This window comes from Leptonychotes weddellii, chromosome 9 (genome assembly GCF_054177405.1).
Source record: "Leptonychotes weddellii isolate Sample4059 chromosome 9, ASM5417740v2, whole genome shotgun sequence".
NCBI classification, from domain to species: domain Eukaryota; kingdom Metazoa; phylum Chordata; class Mammalia; order Carnivora; family Phocidae; genus Leptonychotes; species Leptonychotes weddellii.
In genome coordinates, this window is record NC_138377.1 from 54,339,515 (window position 1) to 54,362,840 (window position 23,326).

The window sequence follows — 23,326 nt, forward strand, 5'->3', positions numbered from 1 at the left end:
AACATCTAAAAATCAAGATAGGCTTCGGATGCTAACCCTCAGTAGACCACCTCCCCAATCACCATCCCAAACGCTGTACACAGCCTCGCTCAGGTCAGCAATTACCGGCTCCTGGTCCTTGGCGTGACGATATAGCTGCACCTGATTGGTGCACCGTCTTGTCAGTCATAACGAGAGGTGGTCCTCAAAGGCCCGGTCTAAATGAGACGCTGTGTTTTTTACGTCATCTGCCAGCGACGAAAGCAGGAGGGGGCGTTGTGAGCACAACTTCGTGGTGGCGGGGGTAGCCTGCGAAGGTGTCATGGCTGCTGCCGTTGAGCTTAGTCGCTCGAGCAATGGTGACAGGAGTCTGGAGCGGAGCTGCAGCCCTAATCTCTCCCAAGAGGTGCTCTGCGAATTCTTTCGCTCTCTGCATAGCCTGGTGGGACAAGTGAGTGGTGATCTGTGGGAATACGGGTATGGGAACTATCCGGCCCCTCCCCCCTTTTTTCCTCTAGCGGAGGTGGGGGGCTGCGGAGGGCTGCCGGGGGGCTGCGGAGGGCTGATGGGGATAAGGACAGACTAGCTGAGGCGGGAGGAGGAGCCCGAGCCCAGCAGTCTAAGGTCGGAGTGAGGATGGCCGTACGGGCTTAGTTCAGGATGGGTTGCAGATCAGATTTCCTTGCAACTCTTCTCCCCAAGAGTGAGAGAGCGTAGTGTAAGTGAAAAACCCGCTCCGAGAAGAACACGCTTGGAGAGAATGACGTGTAAAAAGCTTTGTGGGTTTGGAAGGTGCCTGGCGCTCACGATCCCCTTTCCTTCAGTGAATTCATTATAGAAATTGATAGGTTTGTAACGGCCTGAGAATTTTGGAAAAGCTCTCCCCGCCTTTTTTGGGTGATTTGCTTTTAGGAGTCACTTGGTTTCTTTCTTTTTTTCCCTTCTGGTTGTTGTGTGCATCTCTTACCCTTTCATATGGGGAGGAAAATAAAAGGAATTAATGTAAATACTTCTTGCATAAAGTTGGATGAGTTATCCATGGTTGATACAGTTTGCATCAGAACTGTTGTTTAATCGTCATTTAATTATTAACTAATTTAACTGGCTGATAAACAGCTTCTGCAGAAATGTCATAATAAATTGGATTTAAATAAAAGTACTCCTAATACATTCTATTCCAATCAACTCACTACTTCGTTTCATGAAGTAAAATGCAAAGCATACTATAAATGAGAAACAACTTGAAAATAAGTTTGTTTGCTTTTAAAAAGGAAATCTTTTCTCTTGTATCTTGGAATATTTTCCAGCTCTAAAAGTTGGTTATGGGGTTGGTACTAGTGCATGTAGTAGGCACAGCAGACTTTTATGTCAAAGATAATGTTAACTTCCTTTATGAAAGCAGAACATTTGTCTGATTTGTAAAAAAAGTATTTTGAAAAGCCATGGGTGGATGGAGAATAAATTTTTTAAAAGGTTATTTCAGTATTTTTATTATTTTTTTTATTTTTTTTTATTTCAGTATTTTTAAAATCCTATATGTTTGTTGTGACTTAAAAAAAGCATTACTCTAAGTTAACATTTTGTTTGGTGTAACAGAACAATTATTAATAGAATCTGCTAAAAGTTGTAACTTTTGAACTCAGTTGTTTGCCATGGACTTACTAAAATTTTTTAAAGACCTGGGGACATTAATATTTTAGTCTTATCACCCAACAGCTGTAATGGTTTAACGGTTTAAGAACGTTTTATGTCCTGGACATTGGAGTTTTAAGGTTTATTTGTATTTTAATGTCAAGATGAAAAAAGTTTATGCTCACCTATAATTTACAGAAGTTTTATTTTCAGTGGTAAGATATTTTTTAAAGTAACATTAAATAATTTAAACATTTCTTTTGAAATATATTGCATACTGAATTTTTAAAACTCATTTACAAATTTTAATACATATTTTGTGATTATGTCACCTGTCAAAAATGTTTGGAGTAAATATTTGGAAAGATTACGTGACACAGTGAAGGAGCCATCTATATAAGTGTCAAAAAATTAAATCATTGTCTCATCGATTAAATACTAACCATTTTGATGTTACTCTTTATATTTTGAGATGTATTGTTAAAAGATAAGAATGAAAGCCGTAATACTTATAAAATTGCCCCTGGAGGAAAATCACTATTTACTTTTGCAACAAGTTTACAGGATGTTTTTTTAAATGTAAGTTTCAAAAAAAAAAAAAAAAGTTTCCATACCTTTAATTTCATTCTGCATAGTATCATTATATTGTTGGCTCTCCTCAATAGGAAACATAAAATTGAATGTTAAAAAGTATCCCAGATTTCAAATTTACTGGTTTTAACCTTATTGCTTGCCTCTGCATGGCTCATTTTACCAAGTTGAAGCATTATTTATTGTTAGCTTGGATTTTCATATTAAGTTTTTACTGAAAATGCATATTTAAATAGTCCTTATTAATGTCAGACTACTACATTTTTGAGTGAATGGTTTACAATTACAAGTATAAAGGGTAAAAATGCATAGAACTCATATTACTAATAGGGAATTTGTTGAATAAATAGTTGGATATATTGGGGTAATTTTAAAGTTCATTAATATCATTATTATGTGGTTTTCTTAAAAAAACCAAGTATCTTTAATTGTGCTTGAAAGTCTTACATAATTATGTTAAATTGAAAGAATATGATCCCAACATTAAGATTTATTTTCTGTAAGTTATTATTTTCTCAAAAAATTTGATGCTTTACTTTGGTTGAGGATTTGTCTGTGTTATCCCTAAACTCTATTCATAAATTTGTTATCAACTGATTTTAACAGTCTTAGAGGACTATAGAAGTACAGTAATAGTTTACTTCCATACATAAGTTGTTGTCTAATGAAATTTTTATGGGCATTAATATAAACTAAGATTAATGCAGTATTCTTAATGTAAAACCTTAGTGATTATAAACTAATCTTTGCCAGTGCAGCCTATCCAAGACTTCCTATTTCTTTATACTCATCGGATATAGATTTTTAATGTTTCTTGTTTCATGTAAAGGGTGGTAAATTTTTGTCATATAGTATTCAGTATAGTGCCTTTTTTGGTAACTTTGGATCTCTGGTTCTTTGTACAGTGATTCATCTTTTTGTTTTATTATAATCACAACTCATAACATCTGTATTTGAACTAATGTAATACTTGCCTTTATTTTGTAGAAAACATGACTTTTAATGAATGATTTCTGAAAAAAATAAACTTAATTCTACCATGCAGTATATCTTTATAGTATGCTATAAACACATATACCTAGAAAAGTTTATGGAGGTTCACTTTTATTCACTTGGAAGCCTAGAGACGGAGGCTTTCCCTCTAAAATTTTCACTGATTTTGATATTAATTTTATATTTGGGTTCTTGGTAGTTTTCTGTATATAATTTATTCTAATAGGTCACACATAGCCAACTTATAAGAAGTTTTATATGACAAGCCCTCACAAGTATTAGAAAATACTAGTTAGCAAAAGATCTAGCCATTCCATTCAGTCTCTGACCATTTATTTCACTATTGTGGAAGACTTTGTTTTTCACTTTCAGATTTCCACAGCTAGATTACAGTTTTTTATTTAAAGTATATAAACACGTTGCCATTTATCCCTAGGCTTTATAATATGTATGAATAATGTTGATTTTTAAATTATTTTAAAATTGGTTAAAGTTGAAAACGATAAAAATGTGATTCAGAAAACATCAGAATAGTGATATATATCAGTTATGTCTTTGTGTACATATTTAACAAAAAGAAATGTTTATATCAGAACTTTCATAAATGTGCCTGCCCCTTCTGTTTAGTGTTCTGAGCTAGAAATACTTGGCCCTCATCCAAAGGTTTTAGATAATGAAGTATCAAAAAAGCCTCATCTTTCCATCTTTCGTGGATGGTTTCACCTGTAAGATGGTCCCATTACACAGACCCAAGAATAGAATTAGAATGAGATATCATTGTTTTTTTTTCTATGAAAATTACATCTTTCTTGGCCTTTTAAAATGGTAACTAGGTAGAGCATTTTAATGTATCATTAAAAATCTGATAACTTTGAGCTAAATAGGCATGTTACTCTAAAGAAATATTATTTTTGTGACATCCCATATACACAGCTTAATCGTGTAATTTTTGTGATGTTGCTGGTTTGCCCCTTTGAAGCTTAACCTCAGAGATGATGTGGTGAAAATTACAATCGATTGGAACAAGCTCCAGAGCCTCTCGGCATTCCAGCCCGCTTTGCTCTTTAGTGCACTTGAGCATCATGTTTTATATTTACAGGTAAATTTCTTGTTAAAAATGTTAAGTCAGTATTGAGAATAGAAATTAATGATAGTTAAATTATAAGCTAGAGTATTTGTCAGTTCTTACCACTGTATTAATAGTGTTATCAATAAAAGGTTACTTCAGCCACTTTAGATCCAAATCTGTTAGTTTATATAGTGATCTGGACAGTCTCAGGAATATAGTTCAATAGGCTGATGTGGCTATGAAAACTGAATGAATGCAATTCTATTCCATTCTAGACTTGCACTGAAAATTCAATACAGTTGCATCTATGGTGGGTTATAATTAAGCAATAAGACACGGCAGGTGTGTGTCATGCTATGATAATGATTCCATGCCTTGGGTGAGTTTGGAGGCTCATGGAGTGCTTTCAGTGGTTCAAGAAGTGGCATTATCCCAGCATGACACATCCTGGAGTGTCTATTGCAATTAAACAGTTTCAGCATAGTTTTTAAAAAGAAAGTAATTTCTGTGACATTAATGTCTCATCTTAGTAAGTAGCCAGTCACTATTTTATCTTTTCTTTTTCTTAACACTTTGAAATAATTCATCCTCTATATTAGAAATCAACATTGAATTATTTATAATAGTACTGCTATATTTTTTTAATATTTCAGTTCAGTAATTGAACAGTATTATGACCTTGCTGGTTTCCAATTGAACATCTCTGCAATTATAATTGTAAGTTTGCAGTTTATCTCTAATCAAAGTATAAAATACAGAGTGTCAAAAGGTAAGTGGAAGAACTATTTGGATTGGTCATTTTACTGCTATTAAGATGTTACAAGGTTTCAGAAGAGTACCTGGTATAGTAAACAACGGAAGCAAAAGTACAGGTACGAAAAAATAACTGGAACATTGACAAGTATGGGTGTGCTTTGATTAATGGAATAAACATTAATTTTCAGCCCTCTGTTCAGTGACTTTACGGGAAATTTTAATTCTGTTTCATGTTGAAATAGTTAACCCTAATATTAAAGGACAGAAATAATGAGCGACAGAACTCAGTTGAGGCCTGATTAATGGGGGAGGGAGGTGAGTAGTATAATTTACATTATACAATAGGGTTGTTTTTTGTTGTTGTTTTTTTAACCCCCTCTAGTATAGTGATAGGCATATATCTCTTTTCAGCTGTGGATCTTGGTAGTTTTTTTTTTTTAATTGTTCACTTTCTTTTTAAAAATTTAATTTCATGACCTAAGAAGATATCTTGCCATGTCAGGAAAAGCCTGAGTGTTCACTCAGCATAACACCTATATATTTCATGTCTATGCTCTCTCATTCACTTTGGCCAACTGCAGTTTCAAGTGGAGAATCTCCAGTGATACAGTGATAATGCAGGGCTTTGCTGAGTGAGAGCACTGGCTCTCATGTTAAGGAGGAAAAATACTAAGCCTTAGTGTTCTGAGGAGGCATTTGAATGACATGTTAATTAAGTGGCATTGGTGCCAGAGGCTGAGGCTTTGATTTGGCACAAAATAGAAGATGAGTGACAGAATGATTCCCTCAAAGAAAATTTTAAATTTCCTCAGGTTTTCTTTCTTTTTTTTTTAACAGATTTATACCAAATGATAATGTCACAATAGCAGAGAACAGCAAACACTTACATGTGATCAGATCTATGTATCCTGATATGCCAACATTTTATATGTAGTTAATTGATATTAAATAATATGTTTACTTAGCAGAAATTTATATAAATGTTAAATGTGTAATTAATTTTGATTAGTTTGAACCTCTGCAGATGGAATTGTGTTCTTCTCAGCCTTTTTTAGCAAAACTTCAGCCTCTGATTAAAGAGGAGAATACAACTGTTGTTGGAGAGATAGAAAAAACAGAAACGGGGAACAAGAATGAAGTAAATGCCAAATTTCCCATTAGTGACCTACAAGAGGAAGAAAAGCACAAAGATTGTGATTTAGGAGATGTGAAAAAGACACAGATCCATTTTGATCCAGAAGTAGTTCAAATAAAGGCTGGAAAAGCAGAAGTAAGAAGGTTTTATTGGGGGCGGGGGGGAAGAGTATTATTTTAAATCTTATGCTCAAATTGTTAAAACATGCGTTATTGTTTATAGATTGACAGACGAATATCTGCATTTATTGAAAGAAAGCAAGCTGAAATCAATGAAAACAACGTCAGGGAATTTTGCAATGTTATTGATTGTAATCAAGGTAACTACCTGGAAGAAGTTAGTTTTCATAGGATTTTAAGCACAGTTTTTAGAGTTGCTCTGATTTTTCATTTGTTTTTAAAAATGAGTAACATTAAATCACAATTTATTTCACAGGTTTATTTAGAAACAGGCAGCAGAAATTCTATTTAATAAGACTACATTGCAAAAATGGGCTTCAGGGTGCCTGGGTGGCTCAGTTGGTTAGGCGGCTGCCTTCAGCTCAGGTCATGATCCCGGAGTCCCGGGAACGAGTCCCGCAACGGGCTCCCTTCTCGGCAGGGAGTCTGCTTCTCCCTCTGACTCTATCCCATCTTGTGCTCTCTCGCTCGCTCTCTCAAATAAAAAAATAATAAAATAAAAAATTTCAAAAAAAAGTTTTAAAAATGGGTTTCATTTTGGTTAGCAAAAATCTAATAAATGCAGACATAAAAGGGCTAATGTTTACCACAGGTGAAGATTCTTTTTTAAAGTTTCTTTGGGAAATGAAGATGAAGTATGGGTGGCAGCATTTTTCAGTCTCACTAATAAGAAGGAACTAAGTTATATAAATTTTGAGCCTGTAAGTGTACTTTTGAAATTGTATTAATATATAAGTAAACTTAGTAAAATTAATACTCCTCAAGAGGGAGCAGTTTTCTCACTACTCCTGAGCTTTTTGAAATGTTTTCTGTCACGATAAAAGCAATCTGTCATCAAGACTGTGGTGTCTTATGCTTTTTTCCTTTCTCTCATAATGTATACATTTGCTGTTTTTCATCAGATTCTCCTTTTCCTCTTTACTTGATGCTATAGTGTATTTACAGATCTGCAGGTATGCTGCAGAATACAGAATACTGCAAAACACTGGCATAGATCTTACTCAGGCATCATAGTAATAATCAGAACAAGCAGTTCTTAGAAAAAATTATGGAGAAGAGTTCCTAATTGGAATGAACATTTTTCTTGTTGCCTCTAACATCTCTTAGCTAATTATTATGAATACAGAATTGTCAGATGAACCTAGAATTGACTCTTATATTGGTACACTGATTCTCTTAATAATGAAATAATACAGGCTCAAGTGGGTCCTAAATTCAGCCTTTTTTGCTGTTAACATTATACATGCATCTCTCTAGACTTAGTATATTTTCCTGTTAGCTTTTTAGAACAGGTACAGTAGTGGCATAATCTCAGGTACTACAATCCATCCAACTGCAAGCAACCCGTGAGAAAGGGTTTGTTGAGGGAGCAAGCACATGTGTCACTAATGTTATTCCTCTGTTCTCCCTGCTAACTCTATTATTATAAACCACCAGGGGATAGAAATTGACAAGAATTGAAATGCTCAGCAGGATTCCTTGGCCCATTCAATCCCTTGCTGGCTCAAAACAGTGCTAGCAAGAATTGCTGTGGACAGGGACTAGCACTCATACATTCACTATCTTCACACCATGCTGAATTTCTCACTGATGGGTCAGTTAATCTATATACTTGGAATATAACTCTGGAATGGATGATAGCTTCTTTTTTTAACCCTTAGCCCCATGAGATGGTAAAAAGAGAATGGAGAAGTGATGGCCCTTTAAACGTATATTGATGTGTCTCAAAAGAAAAAGGAAAGAAAAAGAAAATGATTCTGTTTAGTATCTATATATAAAAGATGAATTTGGAATTATATTCACATAATTTGATTTGCCAGCAGAACTATTAAGGAAACTTAGACTGAAAAAAATATGCATGTATTGTAATGTGTTATTGTATTCTTTTGATACCTGTCAGTCTGACTTAAGTATAAACAATAGATTTTTTTTAAAATTCCATAGGGAAAAAAAATTTTCTTTCAGTATCTCTTTTACCATCTATTTTTTATTATAAATCGGGAATTTTTCAAGAAATTTACTGCAATACATAGTTTTACTTAATGTCATTTTAAATATTTTATAATATTTGAAACTTTTATATTATGTTAGCATTATTCCAGTTTTCCCCCTGGGTTTGTAATTTATTTGTTGATACCTAATTTGGAAAAAAAAAAAAAATTATACCTTTCAACTTAGAAAAAAATTGGAACAAATTTTTACAACTTATTTTTCCTAAAATTGCATTTTTTTGAAAAGAGTGGTCTGGAAAGGGATAGATAGCTTTTGTTAGAGATTTTTTAAAATGAGCACTGGAAACCTAAATAAAGTGGAAAAGTATGTGTTATTCTTGAGGTTTCAAGATCTCTTTTGTGTGGAGTTCTGAAATAAAAATGTGTTAAATGTATAATTAATCCTTTTTATTAGATGATCCTTAGTTTGATCAATAAATAATACTAAAATGCTGAATTTTTTAAAAAAGGTTTTTCAGTAAAAGTAATGAGTTCTATTTATTTCTATGATGAAATAAAGGGAATAATGTCTCTTTGGCTTAGGATTAAAATGCTCTCTATAAACTATAAAGTATTTTCTCCAAAGACTCAGATGGTTTGGGGGGGATATTAGAATTTATTAAAAATTAAATTATGCCATTTAATGCTAAGGACTTTTCTATATACAAATCTGAAAATTAGATAAGATTAAAGATTATAAATTTTAGAGGGGAAAGTTCGCTATATTTTATCCTGTATGAGATGGTGATTTAATTACTATTATTTAAAATAATTCTCTTAGTAGTATGTTAATATGAATTATTGGAAATTTATCAAAATCTCATACATTTAAAGTTAAGAATATACTTAAACTTACACTCATCTAAATTCTCCTTAGAAAACAGTTGTGCAAGAACTGATGCCGTTTTTACTCCTTACCCGGGATTTAAAAGTCATGTAAAAGGTAAGTATCCACTACATATCTTCATCATTGTCAGAAGCTTATTCTAGATTATAAGCAAAATGAAGTAGAAATCACTTCCTATCTAAATTTTGTTTATTTTAAAACAAAATAAAAAGTCTTGCCTTCGTACTTGGCTTGATGGTCAGATGGATTTTATAAAAAGAATATGAAGTACTGTTAGGGAGATAGAATTTCTGACTTTTAAGCCTATTAAATTTATATTTCAGAAGTTTCTTAATTTAGTTTCTAGAGTTGTGAATACATATGGACCACAGACTAGACCTGAAGGAATTCAAGGGTCAGGTCATAAACCTAACAGCTTGCTCCGAGATTGTGGTAATCAGGCTGTCGAAGAACGACTACAAAATATTGAGGCTCACTTGAGATTGCAGACAGGTAAGCGGAATGCTGGGCGGTGCCCCATAAATGTACCTTTGTCAGTAGTTAAACTCCAATTTATTTAGTTACAAAATTTTCATTGAGCATCTGCCATGTACAAAACATTGTTCTGGTTGGTACAAAAATGAATAAGCATAGTCCCTACTCTCAAAGAATCCACAGTTCATGTGTTTATGCTCTTCTTCCTCCTCTTACACTTCTCACCAGCTTGAGACTGTTAGTAGAATGGGAATAGATTCCAAATAGGTCCTGACATTCTCAGTTTATTAAGTCACAGCTGAAAATTAATGTAATCTTTTTCCTGCCACCAATTTCATAACTTAACCACGACTGTGTCTCATTCTTCTCACCCACTGTGCTAGGTACAAAGTATTGCTAAGTGTGATCTTAGTCCTCAAGGATCTTTCAGTCAGAATAAGCATATAAATCCGTAAATGCCACAGGGGAAGTGAACTAACATTTATCGAATAATACTAAGTGCCAGTCACTCTCAAAGTATTGATACATGTCAACTAACTTAATACTTAACAGTACCCTCAGTACCCTTGTGAGTTGTTGGTGCTGTTACTGTCAGATACAGAAACTGAGTTCAGAGAGCTCAAGCAACATGCCCAAGGTAGTAATGACAAGTAGAAATCAAACCTCAGTCTTAACTGGCTGCAAAGCCTGAGTCTCCCTCCCCATTTAGTCACCAGATCCTGTTGATTCTGTCTTCTAAATATCTCCCAGATCTACCTATTTCTTTCTACTTCCACAGCTACTACTCCAGTTGAAGTCACTGTGTTCACTGCCTTGGACTGATGGAAGGATATCAGCTGGTTGCTTTGCCCCTAGATTTCTTCCTCGAGACCAATTCTGTACCAGTGGCCAAATTGCTTTTCCTGAAGTTCTGATCTTACTGATCTTGCTATTCCCCAGCTAAAAATTCTTTCATGGTTTCCTGTTACCCTTATGTGCATACCAAACTTAGTATTTATTCATTTATTCCACAAATAGGTATTAAGTTCCTACTATAAGCCAGGTGCTATTCTAGGCACTGAGAATGCACGTGAACAAAAATTCTAGTATATAAATTATATGCTACACAAGAAGAACTACGGATAAAAAGCAGCTTGACCAAGAGAAGAGAAAGGAGCTTGGGATGGGAGGGGATTTTAATTTTAAGTAGCATGATCTACATCTATAGTTCCAGCCCCATCTCTGGGCTTCCCAACTCCCACTCATTTTGCTGTCCTAGGGCCTTCACCAAGGCTTTCTCTCCTGCCCACACTTTCCCCTCCTGATCCCAGACTGGTATGGTATGGACTCCCCTTTCATGTAGTCTCAGTAGTACCTGGTACTCCCTGCCCTCCTTTATAGCAGTTATCACAGTTGTGTGTGTTTAATGTCTGTTCCCCTTGATAGGTAGTAACGTCTGCGAGAGCAAACTCATGTTCATTAACTTTGTGCTTAGTGCAGTGTCTGGCACAAAACAGGTATTCAGGAGTTTTTAAATGAGCTCATTTCACCTTTTCAGATCATATGCAAAGTACAGTGGGTACACAAAGTTAGCGTTCAGCTCTTTCAGGGGAAGTCAAGAGATGGTATCCCTGGTGAAGTGACATTTGCATCCTTGAAAGATTAGTAGGAATTTGTCAGCAGGCAGGAGCAAATTATTCCAAAAAGAGGGAATACCATCTGCAAAAAGCACTAAGGCACACAAATCTGGTTGGGGAATTTCTGAGTCCAGTCTAGCTGGAGTATTTGCTGAGTGGAAGTAAAAGAAGATGAGACTGAGTAAAACTTCAAGGGTAATAAGAGATTAGCATTAAAAATTAATCCCCTCCCCCATAACTAAATGGATTAAAAAAAAAAAAACACTGAAAAAAGGATGGATTGGCTTATTAAGTCTAATAGTATCAGGGTGCCTGGGTGACTCAGTCAGTTAAGCGTCCGACTCTTGATTTTTGGCTTAGGTCATGATCTCAGGGTCGTGAGATTGAGCCCCGTCAGGTTCTGCACACCGGGCGTGGAACCTGCTTGGGATCCCCCCTCCCCAGCCACATCTCTCTCTTTCTGCCTCTCCCCTCCCCTGGCTTGCACGGGCTCTCTCTCTCTGTATATAAAAAAGTCTAATAATATCAGGTGGTTAATTATGAAAAATATCTTTTGAATGCCTGCTATGTGCCAAGTGCTATTTTAGACACAAGGGATACTAAAATGATACAGTTGCGGTCCCTAGCTTCAAGACCTTTATAATCTGGAAGAAAGAATAATACTGAAGTGGAATCTTACACTATGAAGGAAGCGTATGGTGGGGCACAAGGAGCCTCCATGTGAAGAGATTTCAGGCAGTGCTTCACTGAATCAGTGAAGCTTGAACTGGCTCTTGAAAGATACAGAGGTGAGCCATAGGGCATTCTAGGTAAAGAGGGCAGCAAGATGAATAAGTTACTCATTTTACCTTACTCAAGAGCAAAAATGACCCAGACTCTAAGGTAAACATTCTCAAAAAAGAAACCTACTTCTAGATTTTTCGTATTTAACAAGTTGATACTTTTGATATGAAAATTTGCCCATATGCTTTAATTGAATAATGATTATCTAATTATGTATTCATTCAGTTAGTAAATATTGAGCACCTGTGTAGTTTGTGAACTGATGGTTCCTAGGTTTGTGCAGTGCACAAGCTGCACAGCCATATGCAATGAGCAAAACAAAATTATGCCCTCCTGGAGCTTACATTAAAGTGGAGAAATGGGCAATAAATAAACAAAATATAGGACTATCCAGTAGTAGTAATGGTTTGGAAAAAAATTAGAGAAAGGATAGGGATTGCAGGGGAGGGGGGTGGTTGTAACACTGGTATTTTTTAAAGGGTGGTCAGAAAAGGCCTTGCTGATAAGGTAACTTTTGAGCCCAGACCTAAAGGTGGTGAGACCAAGCCTTGTGAATATGGAGGCAGAGGAACCACAGGTGAGAGTACTTGGCCTACTTGAATAACAGAAAAAAGGAATCAAGTGGCTAGAATGATAAGGGTGTGGAGAGAATGTCCAAATTGTGTAGGACCTTGGATACTACTGTAAAAGCTCTGGTTTTTAATGTGAGTGAGATGCAAAGGTACTAGAAGGTTTTGAGCAGAGAAATGACACTATCTGACTTTTACATTTTAAAAGGGTCACTGCTGTGTTGAGAATAGACTCTGGGAGCAAGGCAGAAACAAGGAGACCAATTTGAAGGTTGTAGTATCCATACAGAGTTGGTGGGGGTCTAGACAGAATGGTCACATTGCGGTGCAAGAAATAAGAGGATTTGGAATATAATCATAACCTTGAAATTTGAATAACCTTAATTTACCTTCCCCCTCCACAGAAAGTTTGTTAATTAAGAATTATGATAAAGCTCCTCTTTACTATTCTTTTAGGTTAAAGGAGGAAATGTGGCATGTAAGGAGAAATATAAATTGAAGAAAGTGATAAAGACATACTGCAGTAACTGAATTGAACTGTTAGGTGTCCCTGTGCATTTTTCTCCTCCCAAGGAACTATCATATTCTATCAGAAGTACAAATTGTTCTGTACAGGAACTCTTCAGTAGCTTGTAATGAATTTAACGTAAAATAAAACTCCTGGCAAAACAGGAAGCATAAATGGGGCTTGAGGAGCGGTACAATAGAATAATATACCCCATAATGTGTAATATTGAAAATGTGAGCTAAGGATTTCATTTTATTTTACTCTTGTTCATTATCTTCTCAAGCTTAAATATTTCCCATTCCTCTGCGTATCTTCTTTGCATGTTTTTGTTTGTTTGTTTTTGTTTTTTTGAGAGAGAGCAGTGGGAGGGGCAGAAGGAGAGAGAGAATCCTGAAGCGGACTCCTGGCTGAGCAGGGAGCCTGACACGGGGCTTGATCCAAGGATCCTGAGATCATGACCTGAGCCAAAATCAAGAGTCATCTGCTTAACAGACTGAGCCATGCAGGTGCCCCTGCATGGTATTTTAAGAATAAAATTTGTAAGAAGAATTATTCAATAGTATCTCAGAATTTTTTCTTAATGTATTTAGGTGGTCCAGTGCCAAGAGACATTTATCAGAGAATTAAAAAACTTGAGGATAAAATCCTTGAACTGGAAGGAATCTCTCCTGAATATTTTCAATCTATAGTAAGTATAAGTGGCTTTAAAAATATAATAGTTTATTTTACGATGCTTCATCGTTATCACAGTTCACTCATTTATCTGCTACAGGCAAAACACCGTTTTAATAATTCAACGATGAACATAGTCCTATGTAGGGAGTTAACTAGTTTTTTTAAAAAATTGTGATTCTGAGTATTATATTTATAAGACTCATAATTATTTTAAAGGGGGTACTTTTATTATATATCACCCAAATTCTCGAACTTGAGCCATTTCCATGGCATAATAAATCAGCCTAGGTAGTTGTCAATCCTGTCACTATGACCATGCTATCTTGTAGAACAAAAGCTTCCTCTGGGACCCTGCTCTGTCAGTTATCCTTTCTGGTTCTTTAATCCCTCCCTGTCCACAGACTCCTTCCTTCAGCTCATACGTGTTTGTATTTCTCCTCCATACTAGACAAACAAACACCTCCATCTGCCACCCTTTTTCTTTACCTTAACCAACAAACTTTTTGAAAGACTAGTCAATATTTGTCTAATTCCTCAACTCTAGCACTTATTTATTCATTCATTCTTATCCCCTTTTCCAAGGACATTAAGAAACAATGTTGTGCTGATAAGTCTCTATTTTGTCATATCAGCAGGTTTTAGACAAGTGATCCTGAGGTCATTGTGTTATTTTCCTCAGTCTTTTGGGGTGATTGTACATAACACCTGCCTTTTCTGAGGTTTGGTTTTCTTTTTGGGGGGGCGTATTTTTAAATTTTTACTTATTTTTGGTTTTCTTTTTTTTTTTAAGCAGCGCCATAACTAAATAATGTAAAGTGAACAAAATTTTTTAATTCAGTAAATTAATTTTAAATTTTTTTTTTTAAGATTTTATTTATTTGACACAGAGAGAGCCAGAGAGCAAGCACAAGCAGGGGGAATGGCAGGCAGGGGAGAAGCAGGCTCCCAGCTGAGCAAGTAGCCTGACGTGGGGCTCTATCCCAGGACCCTGGGATCATGACCTGAGCTGAAGGCAGCTGCTTAACCAACTGAGCCACCCAGGCGCCCAGTTTACTAAATTTTTAGTGAAAATTTTACTAAAACTGCTATCTGAAAAACTATGTAAAATAACTCATGTTAGCATGAATCATTACAAGTCACTGGTAAAAATATAATTAAAATTATTTTAGGTATAGCACTTAGTTTTTCCCAAGTGGCAAATTGGGTATTAGAGTAAGGTACAGAAAAGAAGTATTTCCAGATGAAGAAGGCAGGTTACATAACAAATGTGAGCAGTGAAACCCAAAGATCAAAAATTTAGAGAAAGAGTTTTAGTGATTTATTCCCCTCAAATGTAAAATGAGGTTTACTAAAGTTCTAAGGGCTGAAGCAAGGATTAAGTGAGATAATACCAGTCAAGCACCTAACACACTGCCTAGCACATGGTAAAACCTCAGTAACTATTAGCATTTATTTAGTTTCAGAAACCATGTATGAAGTAGCTGTATAAATGTAGGTAAGTCATAAAGTTCCTTTGGCTTTCAGTTGTCTAATTTAGAAGATTTCTTGGTTGTACTAAATAATTACAAAGATCTTTCCAATTCTAGGATTATTCTTTGAATGTATCTTCCTAGAAAACTTGATAAAGATTTTATGCTTTTTCCTGTAACAGTGTACTGTATGTTGTTCCCATTCAAGCTGCCTTCATTAAGTAATCCCTAGCAGGTTATTTTTCTATTTCAATTTCATACTTTGTTAATATAGTCCTTGTTAACATAGAATTGATCTTACAAGAGAGTATCTTAGTATTAGATACCTCCAGAGAGATCTTGCTCCTTCATTAATCTCTTTGATTTTGACTTATAAAGCTTAACATCTACCTATTATTGAACTTGGTTAACAAAAGAACAGCCCTTCAAATCATAATCTTGTTTTGGGGGATCTCTTATAGATAGCATAGAATGTTTAGAGTGTTTGGTTAAAGAGATAGAATAGTCAGATTATAGAGGACCTTAAACACTATACCCGGAGGTATAAAGTATTTAAAGTTTAAATGCTGTTGAAAGCACTTTAGCAGGGAGGTAACTTGTGCAAATTATTTAGAAGATTTATCTAATACTGTTCTGGAAGGTAAATGAGAAGGGAGAGACTAAGATTAAGGAGACAGTATTATACTAGCTTAGAGTGAAGTGAGATCCTAAACAAAGGACAAGAGAGTGAGAATAGAAAAGATTAACACAAGATATGATAGGAAATAAAGTTGACAAATACTGATAATTGATTGGCTGTGGAAAGAGACATAGAGCAAGGGTGAGTCCACTTCCTGATTGGAAAAATTATATACCATCATTGACAGAAATAAGAAAATCTGAAGGGGGAGATACTTGGGGAGAAAATGAATTTAAAGTCCTGTCAGGATATGCAGATAGAACCGTCAGGTAAGCTTTTCAAGAGTAGGACTTGTATAACTGGGAGAGTCTGTGTAGAGGTGATAGTTAAAACACAGAATGGGGAAGAACACTAAGACTATCAGAGGCCTAAAGTCTACAACTTGGTAGACTGTTCAGCAGCAGGAAGCATTACAAATGTAAATAGAATTGGCCTGGATGTGTTAGGTTGCCATACCTGTGATAAAACTGGTACTTCAAAAAAGTATTTCTGATTCTATTAAACAATATATATTTGATTAGAAGGATCACTTCTGGATTAGTATTGTAAATGACATGTCCAAGTTAATAGTGAGCTACAAGGAAGCACAAAACACTGAAAAGGTTTAAACATTCAGATTAACTCTGCCCTCAAGGTCTATGAATAAATATGGCACAGGCCCAAAGGGAAAGAAGATCTCACACTCACGCACCCATCCATAATAGAATGAATGTGCCATCTTTAGGAGCTGCACTCCTTGCTTGCAATAGATCCAGAGCTAGGAATGTCTGTGCATATGAGAGGAGTTACACACACACCCTGCAGAGGACATAGCATGTTATTTATCACTCTCACCATCCTCGTGCTGGGAGGACACACATGGCAATTACATATCTTTACATATCTTTCAAAGGTGTACAGAAAAGACTACATATGCTGTATAGTCTTCTAGCTTCTAAAGTTCGTAAGGGAAATTTGAGCCCATTAAATTTCTTAAGGATTGAATTTTTGTAGAAACTGAATTCTGAACTCTGAAAAGATTTTAAATGAAATGTGTTTAATTCAGATTTACATGTAGGTGAATTCTAAACACAGGGAAGACTCGTAGTTGAATAGAGATTTGTTACCATGGGTAACACTGAAGCACAGCATATGAAAAGGGAAAAGCTAACAGAAAAATATGGAAATTGTATTTGGTTCATAGAACAAAAAAAGACTATGTGAAGTTCTTTTCAGTTATGAAACAGACATAAAACTCCAGAAAAATGTATATAAAGCAGGAATTATAACAAAGATACAAAAGTAGACTATGTGAAGTTCTTTTCAGTTATGAAACAGACCTAAAACTCCAAAAAAAATGTATATAAAGCAGGAATTATAACAAAGATTAGTATTTTGTTGCACCTTTTAATGTAATAGTTGGAAAGATCTTTACTGTTCACATTCAACATGGAAAGATTTGAATGTGGTCATGTTTTAAAATTTTTAAGGGCATCACTTAAAACTATTTAAGACATACAGTCTTTATGAGTATTTACAAAGAATTACTTACTGATTTTAAATTATGACCCTTGAAACAGTAAATATGCTTCACAAGTACATTTTTATAGCACCTTGTTCATTTTATAGCACTTATCACTTATAATCATACGTTTACACATCTGTTTTTCCACACATATAGAACCTCCGAAGGCACTGTGTCTTGTTCATCTTTGAACATATAGACCGTAGTAGGCACTCTAGTCTATAATGGTAACTCCTGGTTGTAAAGAATAGGGAGAGGGGAGTCAGCTGCATGTGCACAGGCCATGTACGTGTCCAAGTGCATGGTGGGTCTGACACATGAGGTGGCAGCTGGATCTGGCTGCAAAATTAAATTGCAAACGTATTTTGGAGGGCCTTGAAGGCCACACTAACCAGTTTGCAATGCTGGTATCACTAGTGCACAATTAAGAGAAACCTATAATTTAGGTTCCTGTCTGGTGGCATTATGAAGTCTGAGTTGGAGAGAGATTAGAATCAAGGAAGAGAGTTTAGGAAACATATCATTGTCCATACTGGGGAGAAATGAAGATCCGAATCAAGGTGGTGGGATGGGACTCAAAGGAGAAGAAATATTTAAGACACTACACCTCAAATAAGCCCCCAAAGATCCCATTTTGCTGTGTTCAAGTTCCTGAATCATTGATGTCCTTATTCTCCTCATTCTGATACTTTTTACTTTGGTTTTGTGATATAGTAATAATCTGATTGTTCAGTGACATGGAAACTATCAATATAGACTAAATTCTTAGGCAAACAAGGGGAAGTACATTTTATTTAATTAATTTTTTTACAGGGGGAAGTATCTTTTAATCAGGTACGTGTAAAAAGGCACCTCTGGAGAAGGTAGAAGACTGAGGAGTTTCTCACCAAAATTAAACATTAAGCCTTTACCTGCCTATGGGCCCCATCACAGCTGTCCAGCTCAGTTTGGCAAAGGAAGGAACCTGTTTATATAAGCACCCTTCCCCCCATATTTAATAATTCCAACACTTAATGATTTCCCACTTACAGTAACGACTGATAAGAGGCACACCTTGAAATTCTTTGAAACACCTTCTGACACAAAGGGAAATGTGAATTTTTACCTTCTCTTCTAAATCTCAGTGGTCAGAAATGTTCATGAGAACATTTTTGCCACCTACATTGACAGTTTCTTTGTCAAATGTACCAATATACTAATTTGCCATTCAGAAGTTTGGGGTTCTGTGAGACTAAGAACAAAATCTAAAAAAATTCATTTGGTCAGGGTTTAAAAGGCTCAGCAGCATGTCTGAGAATGTTGTCAGCTTAAGTTGTAGACATTTAAACTCAAACTGGCTTAAACAGTGCGCAAGTTATCTTATAAAGTCGCAAGTTCAGCATAGTACACCCTTCACAGTAATGGATTCATTGGCTAAATCATGGTTGTCAAAGAATTGGGACCTTTCCCCCTCAGTTCTGCTTGGTGTTGGCTTTTTCCCCAGGCAGATGGCAAGACAGCTACTTTCAGGGGTCCTATTTGGATACAGCAGTGTCCAGAGGAACTGCCTCCTTTGAGGGCTTTCTCTTAGAAGTGAGGAAGTTTTTTCCAGAAGCTCTCCCCCAATCCCCAGCAGACCTCTTACCCATTGGCCAGAACTGGGCCCATGCCCATTCCAGTCACTGACAAGACCAGTGGGGTACGATCAGCATTCCCGTGAGTCCCGTGGAGAGGCACACTTGCACAGATAGCAACAGTGATCATTAGTCAGTCAGCGGTCTGTGTGCATGTGTGTCTTTTCACCCCTTGGCCTGGCACTCTAAATTGTGTTTTCCTGTCTAATGCTGCTTCACTTCACTTGTTCAGTATTCTGGGATGAAAGGCTGTAAAAAAGGAAACTAAGTAAAAAACCCCCAGAGCATCTCCTTCCATAATTACCCTCATTAGAAGCTGGGAAGGAGCCAGGAGGAGCATGTTGCTTCGATGTTACTACTGTGTACTATTAATATCATTGTTTGGAAGGTACCCTCCAAGATACAAGAAGACAGATGTCAGTGGCAGCTAGTGTTTGGGGAGAGTTGTGGGCTGTGTTTCTGCCAGGGTTCTCCGTATTTTGTTTAATATTCTATAAAGGAAAATTGTTTCAATTTTCTAAGCATTGATTACTTTTTTTACTTTTAATCTAGAGCTTTTCTGGAAAAAGAAGAAAAGTTCAACCACCTCAAGTAAGTTACTGAATTTTCATTGCGGCTTCTGAAGTAGTTTAATTAGTTTTATACCTCTCTTATCAATAAAAGTTACTACTTCGGTTGCTTTTAGATCATACCCTGGCATTTAGGACTGAAAAAAAAGGGCAGTATAAATTTATGAATTTGAATTAAAGAAATAATTTTATTTCAAGGGCATGGAATCAGAGAGGTCAAATATAAAAGTGTCTAGCTGTTACTTGTAGCAAAATATATCAGTTACAAAATGCTGAAAAATAATAAATGCTCAGATAATTTACCCCCCCCTTTTTTAAAAGATTTATTTATTTATTTGAGAGAGAGCACACAAGGAGGGGCAGAAGGGGAGGGAGAGAGAATCTCAAGCAGACACCCCCTCCCCGCCCCCCCCACCGCTGAGCACAGAGCCCAGAGCCCTATGCCCCTGGGGTTTGATCTCACGACCCTGAAATCACAACCTTGAAATCACGACCTAAGCTGAAACCGAGTCTGACCTTTAACCGACTGAGCGACCGAGATGCCCCAGCCCACCCTCTCCACCTTTTAAGTAATCTCTACGCCCAACTGCGGGGTTGAGCTCAGGACCCTAAGATAAAAAGCTGCATTCTCTACCTACTGAGCCAGCCAGGCGCCCCACCCCCTCCCCACTTTGCTGACACTACTAATTAGCAGCATCTAAATCAAAAAAGGGTGTTTGGCAGAGGTTGACTTCAGCCCACCACTGTCCATAGTACTACTATATTAATTAGTTGAATCTTAATTAGTGAGGTTCTGGTAGCTGTTAATGGCAGTAATTTAAATTTAAGTTGGAGAAAACTTTAAAATTTTTTTTGATTTTTTTTTTTTTTTTCTTTAAAGATTTTACTTATTTATTTAACAGAGAGAGAGCACAAGCAGGGGGAGACTGAGAAGCAGGCTGCCCGGTGAGCAAGTCTTGCTTCATCAGGACTCCATCCTAGGACTCTGAGATCATGACCTGAGCCCGAAAGCAGACACTTAACTGACTGAGCCACCAAGGCGCCCCTTTGATTTATTTTTTAAGAGTAGCATACTACTTATTTTTTAATTGTAAAATTTTGAGTAAATTTTTGAGAGCATCCATTTTTTCCAGGAGAGGTAGTTGATTGCAGTTGACCCATCAAAAGAGAATTTCCAGCAGTTAAGCTAATCCTAAAGTTTAATTTTTTTACTATTATGAGAATAGTAGGTTAAAGAAAAAGTTTTTACAATCCTTTCAAAGTATAAGAGGTCCAGGAAAGCTTTGTCATTAGGAAAGAGAAAGAAAGTAAGAAATATTTAAGCCTTATTATTTTATGCCTTTTTTTTTTTTTAAAGATTTATTTATTTGAGAGAGCGAGAATGAGTGAGAGAGAGAGTACATGAGAGGGGGGAGGGTTAGAGGGAGAAGCAGGCTCCTCGCCGAGCAGGGAGCCCGATGCGGGACTCGATCCCAGGACTCCAGGATCATGACCTGAGCCGAAGGCAGTCGCTTAACCAACTGAGCCAGCCACCCAGGCGCCCCTATTTTATGCCTTTAAATTTATGATATAGTCAACATATATAGTTCAATTTAAAAATTATTCTCATGAAGGAAAAAAAGACATTTACCATATTTTAAATAGTTATAGTTCACTTAGCACTTTATCTGCATTAAGGTACTTCAGAGTCATATTCAGCAATCTGTATTCTTGTTGTTTACAGCAGAACTATTCACTGGCTGAACTTGATGAAAAAATTAGTGCCCTCAAACAAGCCCTGCTCAGAAAATCAAGAGAAGCAGAATCCCTGGCTACTCACCACCTTCCGTGAAAAACTCCTCTCATTCTTGTCATTTGACTTTTTTATATACATGTAACTTACACTGCAGTTAATTAAATGGATATGTATTCATCCGTGTAGACTTCCCTCTGAAGTCAAGGTTTCTTTTCACATGAGTCCAGCCTGCATAAAGTTATCTTCAGATATTCCAGTGAATTTTGAAATGATTAAGGCATTAAAAACAGCATTGTCAGAATGTATTCCCTTCTGTTTTAAAGGAGGTATTTTGGAAATTGAAAAACTTAATTTGAAAGCACATATTTGTGTGTGTGTGTATGTACCACAGAAAGGAAGATTTATTTTGAATAGTGATTATTTAAAAGGACTTTATATTTGTAACATCACCATTAACCAGTTTATTAGTTTAAATCCATACTTTGTACATAAGAGGCATTCAACAAAAATTTATCAACTGAAATGAATTTTAAATGAATGCATACACTTTTTTTTTTCCTAATGTCAATTTTAATGCAAATAAACAATAGATCCCACCTTTATTCCCTTACTGGCTGTGTGTCCTTAAGCAAGCTAATGTCTTTGTGCCTTAATTTCTATATCTGCAGAATGGCATTGATAGTAATAAAACCTAGAGTTGTCATGAATAGGTGAGATCATTCATGCACAGCTTTTGAAATTGGCCCAAGGGAAGTGCTCAGTAAATGTTAGCTATTATTACTGTATAAAACCAAGTCTGTTTTTGGAAGTCTTTAAATGTTACAAACAGTCCCTCTCCCGAAAGCCTCCCAGTTATGTTAGGCAGTATATGTATTTCCATAGTTGCAAATTAAACATTTAATAAGATGCAGCTACAATCAAGGAGCAGATATTTAGGTCAAGAATTGTTTGGCTGCAAGAATCAGAAATCTACCTAAAATAGCCTGTAAACAGGAAGTTGTTAAAAAAGAATCCAAAATCTGGAATTTAATTGCAAGAAGTATAGCTGGACATTGTGGTGTCTAGGAGGTCACCAACAGTTCATAACTTTCTCTGTGTCTGCAGTTGCCTCTGGCTGTTTCTATGTCTAGTTCTGTCTCTATCCCCTACCTTCCTTCTTTTCTGCTCACCCTCTTCCTCTGTGCCTCTTTCCCTGTCTCTCTCCCTTGTTCTTTTTCTCTTACACCTAAGCATCTGTGTGTCTGCTTTATTCTCTGTGAACTGATTTCTCTGAAGGCCTCTTCATTACTGCTCTTCCATACAGGGTAACATATTAGCCCTGTCTCCATAGTCTTGGCATTCATGCCTTTGAGTTGCCATGATGCAGACTCTGAACCCAATTCTGTAGAACCTCACAACTCCACTGACTGCTCCTTACCTCTTGGTATCTCTTAGTTCAGCTCCTGAGACTGAGGCTCACTCAGTGTGATCAGTGGTCTCAGTCAGCTGTGGCCAGGATGATGGGGCAGGACCGCCTCATAGAAATATGCAGTATGCACACATCCTTGCACAACTATTTGTGGAAGCCTTGAAAGTGGTGTCACCTGGTAAAAAATGGGGGCTTTGGAATCATTCCCAAGAAATGGATGTGGACTAACTAGGTCAGTTCCACTAACATCTTACTCTTTTCTGTAGAACAACTCATCCTTCAAGATATATAGTCTTGCCTAACGTGATCCAGTATTCTAGGTGCAGCTACAAGCGGCTGCTGCTCAGTCCCCATCTGGTTACATAATCACCACCCTGCCAGAATGACCTCCTCTGGGTTTACTGGCACATTTTACTACCACCACGCCAAAAATACAATAGGAAAAACGTCAATGAAAATGATCAATTAGAAAAAGAGGTTGACTTAGAGGTAGGGAAAAAACCTAGAAAAAAAGGATCAAATACTGGTCACTAGTCTGCCCCTAAATAATAA

The 23,326-nt window shown here is 36.3% G+C and overlaps 1 protein-coding gene across 20 annotated transcripts; it reads left to right on the plus strand.

Annotated features, from left to right (window-relative positions):
• The first annotated feature begins 220 nt into the window (after window positions 1-220).
• On the plus strand, window positions 221-23,191 carry MBIP (MAP3K12 binding inhibitory protein 1). Of its 20 annotated transcripts, XM_081830615.1 has the most exons (11): window positions 304-430; window positions 2,084-2,190; window positions 4,175-4,294; window positions 4,918-4,981; window positions 6,066-6,290; window positions 6,378-6,474; window positions 9,203-9,268; window positions 9,512-9,664; window positions 13,713-13,810; window positions 19,615-19,653; window positions 21,355-23,191. In XM_081830615.1, exons 3-11 carry the CDS (start codon window positions 4,278-4,280, stop codon window positions 21,460-21,462), a joined length of 867 nt encoding a protein of 288 aa, XP_081686741.1. In that variant the 5' UTR covers window positions 304-430; window positions 2,084-2,190; window positions 4,175-4,277; the 3' UTR covers window positions 21,463-23,191. The 20 variants fall into 20 exon arrangements, 19 of the variants coding, with proteins under 19 accessions (XP_081686730.1, XP_081686731.1, XP_081686739.1 ...); XM_081830608.1 differs by lacking the exons at window positions 2,084-2,190; window positions 4,918-4,981 and adding an exon at window positions 20,534-20,576 and having other exon boundaries at window positions 222-430; window positions 6,045-6,290; window positions 21,355-21,553; XM_081830609.1 differs by lacking the exons at window positions 2,084-2,190; window positions 4,918-4,981 and adding an exon at window positions 20,534-20,576 and having other exon boundaries at window positions 222-430; window positions 6,045-6,290; window positions 21,358-21,553.
• Window positions 23,192-23,326: the final 135 nt, after the last annotated feature.